Consider the following 14,315-nt stretch of genomic DNA (forward strand, 5'->3'; position numbering starts at 1 on the left):
ATGTGCCCCCTGAGAAGAGGCACCTGGGAGGACAGAGCTCAGGCACGGGGGCAGCTCCTTACACAGCAGCCCTGCTTGCTTTTCTGTCCTGACCATCATTAGTGGAAAGGCTCTAGTGGCCACAGGAGTTTTCCAGGGCTGAGTGCATGGCTTTAGCTGATACTCAGGACCCTCCCTGGGGACTTGGTGGGCCAGCACACCTGCAGGTGCCTCACAGGCCGGGCGCCGGCTCGAAAGGCTTGCACAGATTCAGGCCAGGTGGCCTCTCTCCTGTCCCGGCTCCTGTTTTATTTGCCGTGTGCCAGCCTGCAAGCTCCCTGCGGGCAAGGCCTGCTCACAGCTATGTCGCCTGCCAGAGAGCAGGCTCTGTGCATGTTTCCCGACCTGATGCTTTCTTCCTCCTTCCCCTTCTGGTCTCTGCTTCTGAACCTGTCCTCATGTGTGGTCTTCCTGCCCTGGCCTGGTGCCCCTGAAATGTTCCAGTCAGCTGGCCTGCTCCTTACATGGACACTGCCCTCCAACTGTGCCTGAGCGGAGAGAGTAGGCCTGCACCCCCGGCCCAGGTGCTGTCCCTCCTTTCCTGGAGCCCGGCCCACACCAGCTTCAGGGCACACTTGCCCTGTCTTCCCACAGTGATCCAGTCATAGTATTGCTTCCTTTGATATTTCTGGCATTGACCTGAGTCAGGGAGCTTGGGTGTCTGTGCTCAGGGGTTTTGCTCAAGAGGCCTACCCTCCTATTCTGCCAGGGCCCAGCTTCGGGGAGGTGGGGGCGGTTCCTCGAGAGGCCAGGGTCTCCAGTTTTCAGGAGGGCATGCTGTGTGGCTGTCGCCTTTGCCATTGTGATGTGGCCTCAGGAGGGAGGGAGGTGGCCCCGGGGGCCCAGCCAGGGCTGAGCTGGCGGGTCCTTCAGGTTCCCAGGAGCTACACTCAGAGGAAGTACAACCCCATGTTGTATGCTGATGAATTAAGTCCCAAGGTACATGGATTCGCACAGAGACGAGAGCCACTCTCCTGGTGGGAATGGCAGGAGCCAGAGGGCCTGTGCCTGGTCCTCTCACAGCCAGGGTGTGAGGGAGGTGGGGGTGGGGGTGTGGGCTGCAGGCTCCTGCCATGGCAGCCCTGAGCGGGAGCCCTTATCTCCACACACAGTTGTCAGAGGTAGAGGTAATTAAGCAGCGGGCAGGTAGCCTAACAGCCTAACAGAACACTTATCCTGAGGAGGGCTGAATGGCCAATTAGTGGCCCCAGGAGCAGGATGGGAGCTTTATGGGACAAGCAGCTTTCGTCTTCATTAAGGAAGCATTAGGCCCATGTGGGCATCAGGGCTCACCTCCCACCCCGGTCACTCATGCAGGTGATCAGAGATGTCTGGGGCTGCTAGGGAAGCCACAGGGGTGCCCTTGCTGGCTGGGTCCAACCTGGCTGGTGCTTCCCCAGTGGAGGTCCTGGCTGTGGGGCTCCAACAAGGTGCTTCCTCTGCTCCCCTGGAGACGTGCAAAGACCCTCTGGGACCTTTAGTGACAGTTACGTTGTGTTTGGACCTCTGGCAAGCAGAGAGGTCCGCTTCATCCCCTCACTAAACAAACATGGGCCAAGGGTTTCCTGGGTGCCAGACCCCATGATAGGCATGGGGAGCAAAACAGCCTCTGGCATCCTGGAGCCTATACACTAATTTGGGGCAGGATAATAATGACAACGGCACAGGGTGACGGGGCTGGGAGCAGTGGGGGCTGCGGGGAAAACACGCAAAAATCTTCACGTCCGTCCCTGACCTACTTAGTTCATGATTACTCAGCACTTAGCATTTACTAGTGCTGAGTACACGTCTGTGATGGTCATGAAGCCATTTAACAGACGAGCAACGTGAAGCTCAGGTTTAGTTCTGGTAAAGGTCATGTAGCTAGTAAGCGGCGGAAGGAGGATTTGAACCAGCTTTGACACTGAACCATCAGGCCACAGCCTTGTTACTGTGGAGAGGTGAACTCAGGGATGTGAGCACACACAGGAAGATGTGTGGGGCTCTGTGGAAGGAAGAGAAACCGAGGAAGACTTCCTAGAGGAGGAGAGCAGTGAGCTGAGATGTGAAATTTAGGGAAACGCTGTGGGGACAGTGAGACTCTCGTTACTGGAGAATGCCGATGAGTCGTAAAGTGTGTGGAAATGCACGAGGAGTTTCTGGAACTAGACATTTGCGTTCAATCATGGTTCTGCTGTGTGACTATGGGTTAGCCACATAAGTTCGCTGAGTTTTTGTCTCTTCATCTGTAAAACTGGGTCATAATACACAGTGCTGACACATGATTAATGTGAGGTGTCATTTTATAGGACTCGATGTTAAGAATCCACTATTAACTCCAGTGTTGTTAACAAGCAAAATCATTCAGATGGCACACTGGCTTTGGCTTCAGGGGCACATAGCAAGCTCACATGGAGGCCGTCTCTCTATGCCTGAGGGGAGGAGAAAGCACCCTCACCTCTGTCCTTGGGAGGGACACCTCTCAGCCCCTCTTGTCTCCCGATTTTCAATTCCTCCTTTGGCCGAGCCAGGTTAGCTATTTTATACCCTTGAGTGCAGGAGGGACCAAGGGCAGCGAATCCGATTTTTTGGACACGTGATTTGCAAGTCCTCTGTGAGGCAACCAGTTTCTCCCTTTGGGGTTAAGGGTGTCATGTCAACAGCGGTCTTGGCCTCCACTGGCACTGAGGCCCGTGCACAGGTATCTCTTGCTCTCTAAAGCCAACAATGAAAGAGATAAAGTTTTGCTCTCTGAAATGTTGGTACTCACTGTTGAAAACTCAGGGACCAAACGGAGGAGGGTAAAGTGGCATTCTCATCCTGTGAAGCGAGCCTGAACTCCCCTTACACAGGTAAGGAGCCAGATAGATTTGGGTGTTTAGCTTTAGCACGGGCTGGCTTGAGGGCTGCCTGACGTAGCGTGTCTGACACGGTGTCTGGCCTGTGCCGGGCATCCCTTTTTCCAGAGGATGAGGGCATGGAAGGTAAAGCTGCACCTTCCTTCCATTTTGTAGCAGTGACAGCAGAAACGCAGCGGTAAATTCGCCAGGTGACCATCTCCTCTGTTTCACAGAGTTGCCCTGGATACAGAGGTAGTGTGGTAATCTGATGAAACCACTGTGTTCCATCTTGCTTGCCTGGAGTGCAGGGAGGGTGTCCTGCTCCCACACAGGCCTCTTCCTGCAGTTCTCCTCCGTGACACGGTGCATCTGTGACCCCAGAACATTAGCATGTGAAGCCCTGCATCCTGCCCGGCTCGCGGCCCAAACCCTTCCTTCCCAGCCGACACGTCGCCCTCACAGGATCAATGAAAAGGACAAGTATCTTTCCAAAAAGCACAAGAAGCTTGTAAAGAATTGAAAGCGAGAGAAAAATCCCCATTTAAACAATATGTTTTCCCCATGATCCCAATCTAAACGTTCAGAAAAGTGCAGAAACATGCATTATTGGAAAGCTTTTCAAACGAGCAACTTTGAGATTAATTTATTGTGATGCATGGACATCTTGCTCACCAAGGACCCTGGGGCCTGGGCCTCTGCCTCAAGGAGAGGAGCGGTGGCTCTGTGGCTGGTGTGGCCGGGGAGAGGGAGGGGGTGGTGGTGCTGGGGAGGGTGGAGGGCACGTGGCGAGAGAACACTGTGCCCTTAGTTCCGAGATCAGGCCATGATATGGAAAGCCAAAAGCCACTCGAAGAGAATGTTCAGGTGATAGATGGAGAAAGAGAGGGAGGCCACCCTTATATTTCATGCCCCCCAGTGTACAGAGACGGATGAGTAGGAGATTTAGCTCCATCTGACAGTCAGGCACAGGACTGACTCCCATGGCTGAGGTACCTGGCCTCTGCCCTCCTCCCTGGGAGGGGTCACCTGTTCCACAGAGACAGGAAGAGGGTGCAGCCCCAGCATGAACCAGCTCAGTGGAGCACGGCAGCCGCCAGCCTTGGGGTTCCTGGCAATGCCCCCAAACAGCTGCAGACAATGGCACACACCGGCCCAGCCTGAGCTAAGCCAGCTGCATGAGAAGACGCAATTTAGGAGACCCCGCACCCCTCCACCAACCCACTGCCCAACACAACACCAAAAACTTAATACAACCCCCTTCTCAGGCAGAGGTCCTCCAGACCCATCCTTTAACAGAGTGACCAAGTCTTGCCAGGAGGTACCCCACAGACCCCATCCTGCCTGGTGCCCAAGGACCCTGGCAAAAAAAGAAAAATATAATGTCAAAGTCTCAACCCATGCCAGCCCATTGGCTCCAGTTTTTAAATTAAATCCAAAATGTTGTTGCTGAAGTGTTTGAGATATTACTTTCTTAGTTTTAGTGAGGTTTCTTTAATGTCCATTGATTTCTGGGTAATAAGTTGTACCTATATGTCTCATTTCAATTACCTATTTAACATTCACTGAACCATAAATTCATTCCCACAGCTATGGGAATTTCATATAGAGTCCCTATGACTTTGAAAAACCATTGATGCCTCATGCTCCGAGTGGCCGCGTGTCAGGCCTTTATGGCTGGGTTAACTCATTTTGTGGCTTCCTTAATGGCTGTGAGTTTACATTTTATTGCATATCTATTTTTGGGGCTGGGGTGTGATGAATGGTTTGGCTGCCTGGTTCAAAACAAGTCCAAGGCAACAGCAGATTCTAATTTGCTTTAAAAATGATGATTATAAAGCTTTTCAAATAATAATCCAGGAACGAAGGAAACACATCCCACATTGCTCTGCATGAGACGTATGGCTGGAGGTGAAGTAATGACATCCGTCCTTTTCCACAGGTAGCTCATGTTTATAATGACCTTCATTAGGGAGGCCAGGGAGGCCTTTTTCATCATGGGCAATCAGCATGCTTGCATTTCCTCAAGAGTAAAGCCAGTTTTCTCCTTGGCCCCGACTGATTCTCAGAAACAGAACTCACGGAGCAGAGGCTTCTGCGGTACCAGGTACCAGGATTGTTCTAAGTGGTGCCATTCTCTGGTTAATGATGTCATTGTGGGACATCTCAGTAGTGATGCCTGGTGCATCCTCCAAGTCCTTGAAGTCAAGTCTGGGTACCTGGCTGTACACATTGACCTCTTCCTTCCTCCCATCTTTTGCAGAGGGGCCGAGCACAGAAAGCATTGCTGGGAATGCCTCAGAGCTGTGCCCAGGACACTGGTTGCTCCTCTCCTGACATGCAGGGATGCTCTCCCTGTCATCTGCCTTGACATCTGCTCTTTTCTTGTTCGTGTTCTATGAGATTAGAATCACCAGGGGGTCCCTATGTGGGGAAGGTGGAGAGAATATTGTAGGAGGGGACACTGAGGACAGGAGGGAGGGTCTTGTCCAGTGACGTGCAGGTCAGTGCTTAACAGTTGGCTCTCCAGAGGAAGAAAGTGCTCCCCCTTTTGTAGCACTTGTGTGGTATGAATTTCTGTGGTGTAGATACTCCCACCATGGCTGATTTAAAGCTATCAAGTGTTTCCCTGCAAAATTGCTGAAAATCTAGTCATTGGCTCTCATGAGCTAGGTCTAGGGAGTTGCTGATATTGCCACACATTCTAAAATGTAGAGATTTATTTATTAGAAAAGTTTTTTTTTTAATGTTTATTTATTTTTGAGAGAGAGACAGACAGAACACCAGCAGGGGAGGAGCAGAGAGAGAGGGAGGAGACACAGAATCCGAAACAGGCTCTATCCAGGCTCTGAGCTGTCATCACAGAGCCCGACATGGGGCTCGAACTCACAAACCGTGAGATCATGACCTGAGCCGAAGCCGGACGCTCAACCGACTGAGCCACCCAGGTGCCCCTAAAATGTAGAGATTTATTTCAAGGCATAAATTTCTCTACAAGGCGAACACCTCCCACAGCAGGTTAAGCCTACCAGTCATTCACACCTTATTATGAACTACTGTACGTCGATAGGAGTTTCAGTAGTGGGCAGGGAGAAGGACGATGGGTACCTATCACAGTACATCAGGCAGAGCCCTGTAATTGGGGGTTGGACTTTGAGCCTCGGCAACAGGGATGTTGTAAACCGGAAAGGCACACTTCCCTCCCTCTCTGCCCCCGTGTCAAGCTCATGGACTTTCCCCAGGGAAGAGTCCCACTCGTTTCTCTCCTCATGTCATATGAGTACCTCCTCTATCTGCCACAAGAGCCCTTCCTGCCAGTGAATCATGACTGCTTCTCAGGCCTTGTGAATGTTTGCATTAACAGCACGAAATGTCAACACGAAGCAGGAATACTTTTCTGAGAAGGCGAACTCCAGGTAGAGGTTGAGGCTGGGGAGAGGATGCGAGGATCTGTGCTTGAGAGTACTCAATGCACCTTGGCGGTGGGGGGGGGGGGTCTCACACCTATTCCCCAAACTCTAGGGCATGCTGGTAGGAGCAGTGAGCTTGTAGGTCATGTCCAAGGGTGTCTCACACAGGATGCACATATCACCTGCTTTAAGCAGGGGCTGAATGTTTAAGAAACATAAAGGGGTTTCATCTCTTTGAGGCCAAGAATGTTCCCTCTTGTCTCAGGTTTGGGGTCAGCACTGCCCTCCCCTCTCCTCCCTGCTGAATTCTGTGAGCTCTCTACCGGAGCTCATTCCTCCTGCCCGGCCAAGCCTCCAGAACGCTCCTGCAGAATCTGCCTCCTGGAGTCATAGACTCCCTCAGGTATCTGGCAGTGCCCTCCCAGCCACACTTAAATCACAGTCCTGGGTTCCTCCAGTGACACCAAGAAGGGCCTTTACCCAAAAGGAACAGAGCGCGCGTTCCCTCTTCCCACCCATGCTCCTTTACCCTTTTCTTAAAGCTCAGGCTTGTTGCAAAACAAATTCAACTGATTTCATGTATGAAAGAAACCAACGATGGAGACAACCGACGACAGACTCCAGAGCCCCGCAAGCGGGAGGCGCAAGCCCGCCTGTGGAAACAAGCCCATTCGCGCACACACCCCTCATTGGGGCTGACTTACGGAAAGCTGTGTAGAGCTCGTGGAGGGTCAGGGAGCCATCGTTGTTGTAGTCATCAAATCGGAGGAGGTCGCCTGGTGAGCATCCCAGGAAGCCCTCCTCCAGGTCCTGTTCCTTCAGCACGTGCTGTGGGTGAGGAAAGGGATGAGGCCAGAGCAGGGAGTGAGTTCAGGGCTGTGGGCATGGCTGGAGCCAAGAGGGGCTGTGGTCACCGCCCAAGGGAGGGGTGAAGACTCCAGTGACAGCTCAGTGGGCCATGGGGAGCACCCAAAGCTCTTTGGTTTTGTCTTGCCTCACCCTCTCATTCTATAGATGAGAAAACTGAGGCTCAGGGAGGGCAGGGACTTTCCCAGGGTCACACAATGGTTGGGTCAGAGTCGGGATGAGGGTTCAGGTGGACAGATCCCAGATGGTCTCAGTTGGGAATGATCTTTGCGGGTCCTGGTCTACCCCTTCATGCTACAGATGGGGAAACAGGGAGGAGAAGGGGCCTGATCAGATTAACTCAGCAAAGAAACAGTGGCTGAGCGCAGCCAAGGTCCCTCAGGCTCCTAGTTTTGTAGAGCTGGAAGGTCACTTCTCCATCAGTGCATGCCTGCCTGACCCCCACAATCCAAAAGCCCTCACGGATCTCAGGGCAGCACCTGCTAGTCACAGCACCCGTCCCCCCAGAAAGGGGCAGCTGCCATTCTACTGACTTGGCCTGAGCTCCATGGCTCTGCCTGCCTCGTTCTGCCAGGGGCATAAACGTCTGCCTTTGGGATTCTGGCATGGTGCTACGGATGGGCCTTTATGAACTTTTCTCTGGCCATGGCCTCGCCAGCATGACCAGCCAGATGCCAAAAGGTGACTAAGGGTGGAAATTCCAGGCACCCTCACTCAGCTGGAGCCAGAGGCTGGGTTTTCCGGGACTAAAGTCTTGCAAGGAAAATGCTGAGAACGAAATCTCAGAAGAAAGGAAATGATTTCATTTTATTTTGTGGGGAGAGGGGGACAGAGACATTTTCTCTTTATTTAACAGTTTTAGCTTGGCCTGCTACGTTAAAGGCAATTTAATGTGATAACGTTAAAAAAAATGACCCTTCACCTAGCAAATAAGTGTTCAATAAAAGGGAGATCAACCAGAACGCCGGAAATCAATCTTCCAAAGATGGAAATTTCCCCTTGTCTATTTCTACAATTGGAAATTGATTAACTCTTCATAGGACTGACAAGTTTTTCCCTGACACCTTTGATTCAGTGTCAAGGAAAGGCCCACTTTAGCTGGGCTCTGCTTGGCAGTTTTATGAAATGGACTTTAAATACATTAAGTATTAAAGAGGAAATCATAATCCGATTACCATAATTGTTAACGGCTTCAGGTGCCTCGGGGCATGTGTCTGCCAGGTTAGAGCAACATGCCTAGGAAGGTTTTGTTTACTTCTCAGCCACCTGGGAGCAACACGGGGCTGGGGCGACGAGAGCTCACAGGTGCTTCTGTCTAAGATAAGCCAAATCCACCTGTTCTCAGTGCTCCCTGAACCGCCAGTAGTGCAGGGAACTGCCAGATGGTTGTTCTTGCAAGGTAACTGTAACTGACAGGACCTGGGCTTTTCCCAGAGTGGCTCAGGTCATCTGTGGGTGGCTGGCCCTGCTCCTTGGGGTCTTAGCCATAGCTGGGAGCCGAGTACTCCCGGAGATGGTCACATGATGGTTGGTAGGGCTGGGATGGTGTGGGCCCGGGAGGCCGTGGGCTGCAAGCCTCCTGGGAGGCAGGCTACGTACGGATGGACCGGCACGTGTTGCCCAGGAGAGTGAGCATAGCAGGGTTTTGCATGTGCCTTACAATCTGTGCTTCCCAACGTACTCTCTGCAAGCAGCCTCTGGACTGGCTGGAGTAGAGGGCCTTGAGAGGGGGACCCTGCATGGCAAAGCCTCCAGGTGACTGCTCTGTACTTGGGTTTTGTGGGCACCTGCTGGCCTCACAGACCTTAAGAGAACAAAGTGGAGCCTTCTTGTGGGAGCCATTCTCCCCCAGGGAGACCCTCATGCTGTGAGGAGAGCAGGTGCATATGCATCAGCCCACCTGGGTTTTTTTTTTTTTTTTTTTTTTTTGAGAGAGAGGGCACAAATGAGTGAAGGGAAGAGAGGGAGAGAGAGAGAGAGAGAATCCCACGAGGCGCAGAGAGAGAGAAAGAGAAAGAGGAAGAGAAAGAGAAAGAGAGAGAGAGAGAGATAGAGAGAGAGAGAGAAGCAGGACTCATGCTCACCCGATGAGGGACTTGAACTCACGAACTGTGAGATGATGACCCGAGCTGAAGTCAGATGCTTCACTGACTGGGCCACCCAGCCGCCCCAGCCCACCTGGGTTTTGCCTGAGTTCATCATGTTCTTGACAGTGACCACAACTCAGGCAAGTTACTTGATTTCTTGGAACCTTGGTTTCCTCATCTAAAAATATCTGTAGAGTGGGGATAACAGGAGTACCTCCCAGCTTAGAGGATGGCCAAAAGGTTGAAGGGGGAAATGATAATAACAAAGGCAGTGATGATGGCATGGATGTTGAGCACCTATCACCTACCGAGAGGATACCATGTGCTAGGCACCATGTCGAACACTTCACACGCCTTAGCTCCTTTCATCCACCTGCTGATGCTGTGATGGTCATGGACAAGAAACAGAAGCCCAGAGAGGTGAGGTTTTCTCCTAAGAACCACTAGCTAGTAGATACGGGAGGCAAGGCTTGAACTCAGGAAGCTTGACCAGAATGTCTGAGTTCCTAGCTACTACACTGCACAGAAAGGGACTCTCTTATGTTTCTTATGTCATTAGTAAAGGGCCTTGCTTAGTGCCATGCACACAGTGGATGCACACAGAGTGCCAGGGCAGTCTGTAGCCCAGTCCTTCCTAGTGACCTGGCCGCAGCTTTGACAAGGTCATTGTGCCGTGTGAAGGATGTCTTTAAAGTGGCATCGAAGGTGGGGACTCATCTATATTGTCTGTCCTCCGGGCGGGTACTCTGTGGGCTCTGAGGAACAGCTGCCCCCACCCCACCAGCCTACATGGAGAGGCTGACCTCACCCTCCTTGCATATCTCTGCACCTGCCCGGTGAGGCTCCAGGCCCTTCGAGGGAGACCAGCAGAGCGGGAGTAGGAACGCAGGCCCTTCTGGCCTACCTGACCTGCCTGTCTGCCACCAGCATCCTAGAGGCCCTCTCGGCAGCTGGCAGGGGCTGATGCTCTGGGTTCCTCCTTCACTTTCTGCTGCAGACAATAATTGCCCGGGCACCACCTCGGAGCTGGAAAAAGGGACATGTGTGCTGTGCTTGCGGAGGGAGGCAGGGCTTCCTGCAAAGCAAAGCAGGTCGGGCCCTACAGAATGGTGAGGTCCTGGGGGCGCCCGGGTGGCTCAGTCGGTTAAGCATCTGACTCTTGATTTCGCCTCAGGTCATGATCTCACAGCTCCTGGCATCGAGCCCTGTGCCGGGCTTTGCACTGACAGTGTGCAGCCTGCTTGGGATTCTCTCTCTCCCTTTCCCTCTGCCCCTCTCCCATTCTCTCTCTCTCTCAAAACAAATTAACAAACTAAAAAATAAAAGCCACTTTTATCCTGTTTAAAAAAAAAAGAGCCCCCAAGCTGCTTGGTGGAAGCGAGACCTACTTCCTTTCAATGTTCCCGCTAAGCAAAGTAGAGGATTCCAAGAAGAGAAGACTTACTTCCTGATGAAAACATTCGAGGCTAGCCCCTCGGAAGTATGTATTTTGCCAGCTAGCTGAGAGCGTTTCGAAGCTTGTTTGTAAATATTGGCTGAAGGTGGTGGGTGGGAAAACACTGAGAGATTCTCAGAGGCACTGAACGCAAGCTCTCCAACTCCCAGGGGAAAGGCTGCTGTTGCAGGAGAGAGGCCTCCGAAGTGTCCCGTTACAGAGGCAGTTATGAACGACTGTGCTCACATGGACCTCCCCAGTTCTCTTTATCTGCACACTGCATAGGAAACCGGACTCTTGCGTAATTCGGTTTTTCAGCATACGCTGTACCTACCTGAGCCAGTTCCGAGCTGCTGAGGTGGCCATCACCATCTGCATCCAAGTCCGCAAATAGAGATTCCACCAGGAGGCGCTTCTGAGAGGCAGGGTCTTGTTGGGTGTCCCCATCTGGGAGTGGCCGCCGGCGGGCCTGGAGCACCAGAAGGACATTCTTCAGGCGGGCATAGTCGGCCATGGGGCACGGGTCATCTGGAAGACAGCATGAGGTTACTGCAGCCAGGCTCCTCCGTTGGTCTTGAGAGAATCTTGTCCCTCCCACTCACTGGGGGTCTTGGGCATTTAGCACGGGCAGTGCAGGCCGCACCTGGAGTACATGGGGCCTGTCTGTCCATCGGCCTGCCAAGCCATCTCATCGATATACGGGTTCAGTGAAGCACTGAATATATGCTTTGCAGGATACCCATGCTAGAAGGAGCCGGTCTCCTCATCCCACAAATATTTATTGAACACCTATTATATGCCAGACACGGAGCAACCGTGCCAGATACAACGGGGAAGCTGGGCTAGGGCAATTCACAGCGGCAGCCCCACAGCGGATTTAGGAAAACCGGCCCCAGTTCTATTTTGTAATAGCTTGTCTTTGCCTTAATCCTACCTTAAAGGCTGCTTTTGAATACTTGGCCTCATAGATTAGGGAATTTTAGTTAACAGGACTAATAAGCCCCTGCTTAAGTTAATTAGGTACATTCCCAGAGCTGGATTACTTCAGAACAAACATGTGTACACAATCTATGACCAAGAAACAAAAGGGAGCTTTAAGAAATTATAACCGAAGCACACGGCCCATGACTCTTAGGTCTTGTATCTCAGGCATGCTTGCTGAACGGCATCAGAACCACACAGTGTTCTGGCAAATGAGGCCTGTGATGCACTGTGACAGGATGTAGTTTATCTTGTTGGGGACGGGCCCACTAGGGTGAACACCACGCAGGGCTCAGCCCATAGCTGAGGCGGTGGGGCTGTTCGCGGAGCAGGATGGCTCCTCGCGCTCCCACTTCCCCACCTCCCCGGGGAGGGAGCATTATGGCACCTGGCTTTGCTAAGTCCCGGGGAGTGGGTGTGGGCGTGGGTGTGGGTTCCTCACTGTCTACCCCATCGAAGGCCAGGCCAATGCGTGCTGCTCGGAAGGGACTGTTGGGCCTGGGGCTCTTCCCCTCAAGTCCAAGGCCAGTTGAGGGCACCAGGTAACAGCTCAGGGTTGGAGAGTCAATATCAAGCAGTGCTGGAGAGCACTGGTTCCAGAGTCCACTGAGCGTGAGTCCTGGGTTTGCTGCTGCCTAAACATGTGCTTTGTGATTTCATCTGTGAGGTGGGGAGAACAGTGCCTTCCACATGGGGATGCTATGAAGATTAAATAAGATACGCACATGAAGGGCTCAGCACTGGCTTGGCACTGAATAAGGGCTCACAAAATGATAGCTACTGTCCCTTCCTCATGACCAAAACCACATTTGCTGAAGAGCAACAAACAAGGAAGCTACTTGGTGGGGAAAGGCTCACAGGGAAGTCCGTCTGTCTGTCTGTCCGTCTCCCTCCCTCCCTCACTAGACAAGCTTCGATGGCCCAACCACTTTTTCTCGTGCTTGTTTGCGTTTGTAGATTTTCTTCTAATTTGGGGTCAATTGATTCTCGTCAGAAACAGATGCCTGTTACCATTTTCTCCTGCATGTTTATTTAGAAAAAAATCAATTGCTGTGTTCAATATAATCAAATTTATTTGCTCTCTGGGAGTCTCCATGCTCTGACGAGAATGGCTCTCCCAACCCCCTAACCTGGCTAGTATCTCTCTCTGGTCTGAGAGGAATATCCATTCCTGGGAGCTTTCAGGGCTCCCAGCTGGCAAACCAGATTCTCAAGTCCACAGAAGTGCACGGTGTTGAAATCAGTGGCCTTGTCCCACTACAGAATCACTCCTGCCCGGGGGAAGATGTGGTAGCCTACTGGGTTCTTCTTCCTGGGCCCGGATAAAAGTCAGTTTTGGGCACAGAGAAGAAGAGTTTGGGCCCAATCTTTTCCCCCCAAGCCCCTAGCAGGGTTGAATGGAGCAGAAGTCAGGACACGGGACACGAGCAGCGTGGATGGGAAGGAGGCTGCTGTGCGGACGGTCTGTAGGGACCGTGCACAGCAGGGCCACCTGAGGGATGGGCCAGGCTGAGCAGGATGGGCAGGGGCATCTCATCCTTCCGGGTCCCTCCAACCTTCCTCACAGACCTCGGTGGGGCACAGATCTCCTGAGAGCCACCTGCTGCCCTAGGCAGCCCGTGGCCCCCAGCAGGCCAGGGAAACCACTGAGGTGGGTCCCTTCAGGTGGTCCACAGCAGGGTCTCTAGGCCCTGCTCCTCCTCCTCCGGCCGTACAGTTCACTGCGAGTTCAGAGGCTTCTGGCTTTTCCACCTTGGCACTGCCCCGCACACACCTCCTGCTCAGGACGGTAGCTACGTGTCTAGAAATGAACCTGGCGTAAGGGGTCGGGAAGGGTCCACTCCCGGAGCCCCCGGGCTTGCCCCCTGCCAGGGCCCACACAGGCCATGCCCCTCCCACCCTTTGTCGGCATTTATTTGCAAAGTCTGTGCCAGATGCCACTGGCATGCTGGGACACAACGGGGCTTCCAGTCCTGGGTGTCAGAGGTGCCTCCAGACGGAGAGCTCACGGGGCTAGGGTGAAGGCAGCCTCCCTTGGGGAGGGATCTGCAGGATGAGCCCTGGAGGAGGAGGAAGGACAGAAAGGAAGACCATGCCGGGCAGCAGGGAACACAGGGCAGGGACAAGTATCTGGAGGAAGCTGGTGTGGGTCCGAGTGAGCAGCAAGGAGGGAGGGAAGCGTGGGCTGAGGCAGGATGTCAGGCACTCCTTTGTCCTTCTGTCCTTACTGAGAGCCCTCACTGTGCCCGGGCTGTGGGGGACTGGGCTCTCAAGATGAAGTGGTGTGCTGCTGGGAGAGAATCTTATCCTCCTTTACCCCAGAAGCAGTTGCCCTTGACATGAGTCTTAGCCTCGGATAACGAAACCACTGGCCCAATGTTCCCGAGCTCCTCTAGTGTCCCTAGAACTTTGAGGAGTTGTGAGAACCAGAGGGAAGATGCCCAATGGTGCCATTTTTGCACCCATGGAGATGGTCATTTTAGTTGAAGTCCAAGCCCTCTCACCAGGACCCTCTGACCCTCTATCTCCAGCAAGGACAGCCCCCTGGCAAGCTCCTCCCACCCTAGGCAGGCCTTGCTTTCCAGAATGCAGAGGCTAGCAAGGTTGGCAGGAGTGACAGCTTACCAAGTCCCAGTTGTATTTGTTTTTCTTCCCGCCCCTGGTGTCACCATGGGAGCAG

General features: G+C 52.9%; 1 protein-coding gene across 1 annotated transcript in view; it reads right to left on the minus strand.

The window, feature by feature from the left end:
* The window catches only part of FSTL4 (follistatin like 4), a 217,302-nt gene that overhangs the window by 115,988 nt on the left and 86,999 nt on the right, over positions 1 to 14,315 (minus strand). The window contains exons 3-4 of the mRNA XM_032593837.1: positions 10,989 to 11,182; positions 6,970 to 7,093 (exon numbers count right to left, since the gene is read on the minus strand). Coding sequence (XP_032449728.1) covers positions 6,970 to 7,093; positions 10,989 to 11,182 — 318 coding nt within the window. The remainder of the gene's footprint in view (positions 1 to 6,969; positions 7,094 to 10,988; positions 11,183 to 14,315) is intronic.

Source organism: Lynx canadensis, chromosome A1 (assembly GCF_007474595.2).
Source record: "Lynx canadensis isolate LIC74 chromosome A1, mLynCan4.pri.v2, whole genome shotgun sequence".
In the NCBI taxonomy this organism is placed as follows: Eukaryota; Metazoa; Chordata; class Mammalia; order Carnivora; family Felidae; genus Lynx; species Lynx canadensis.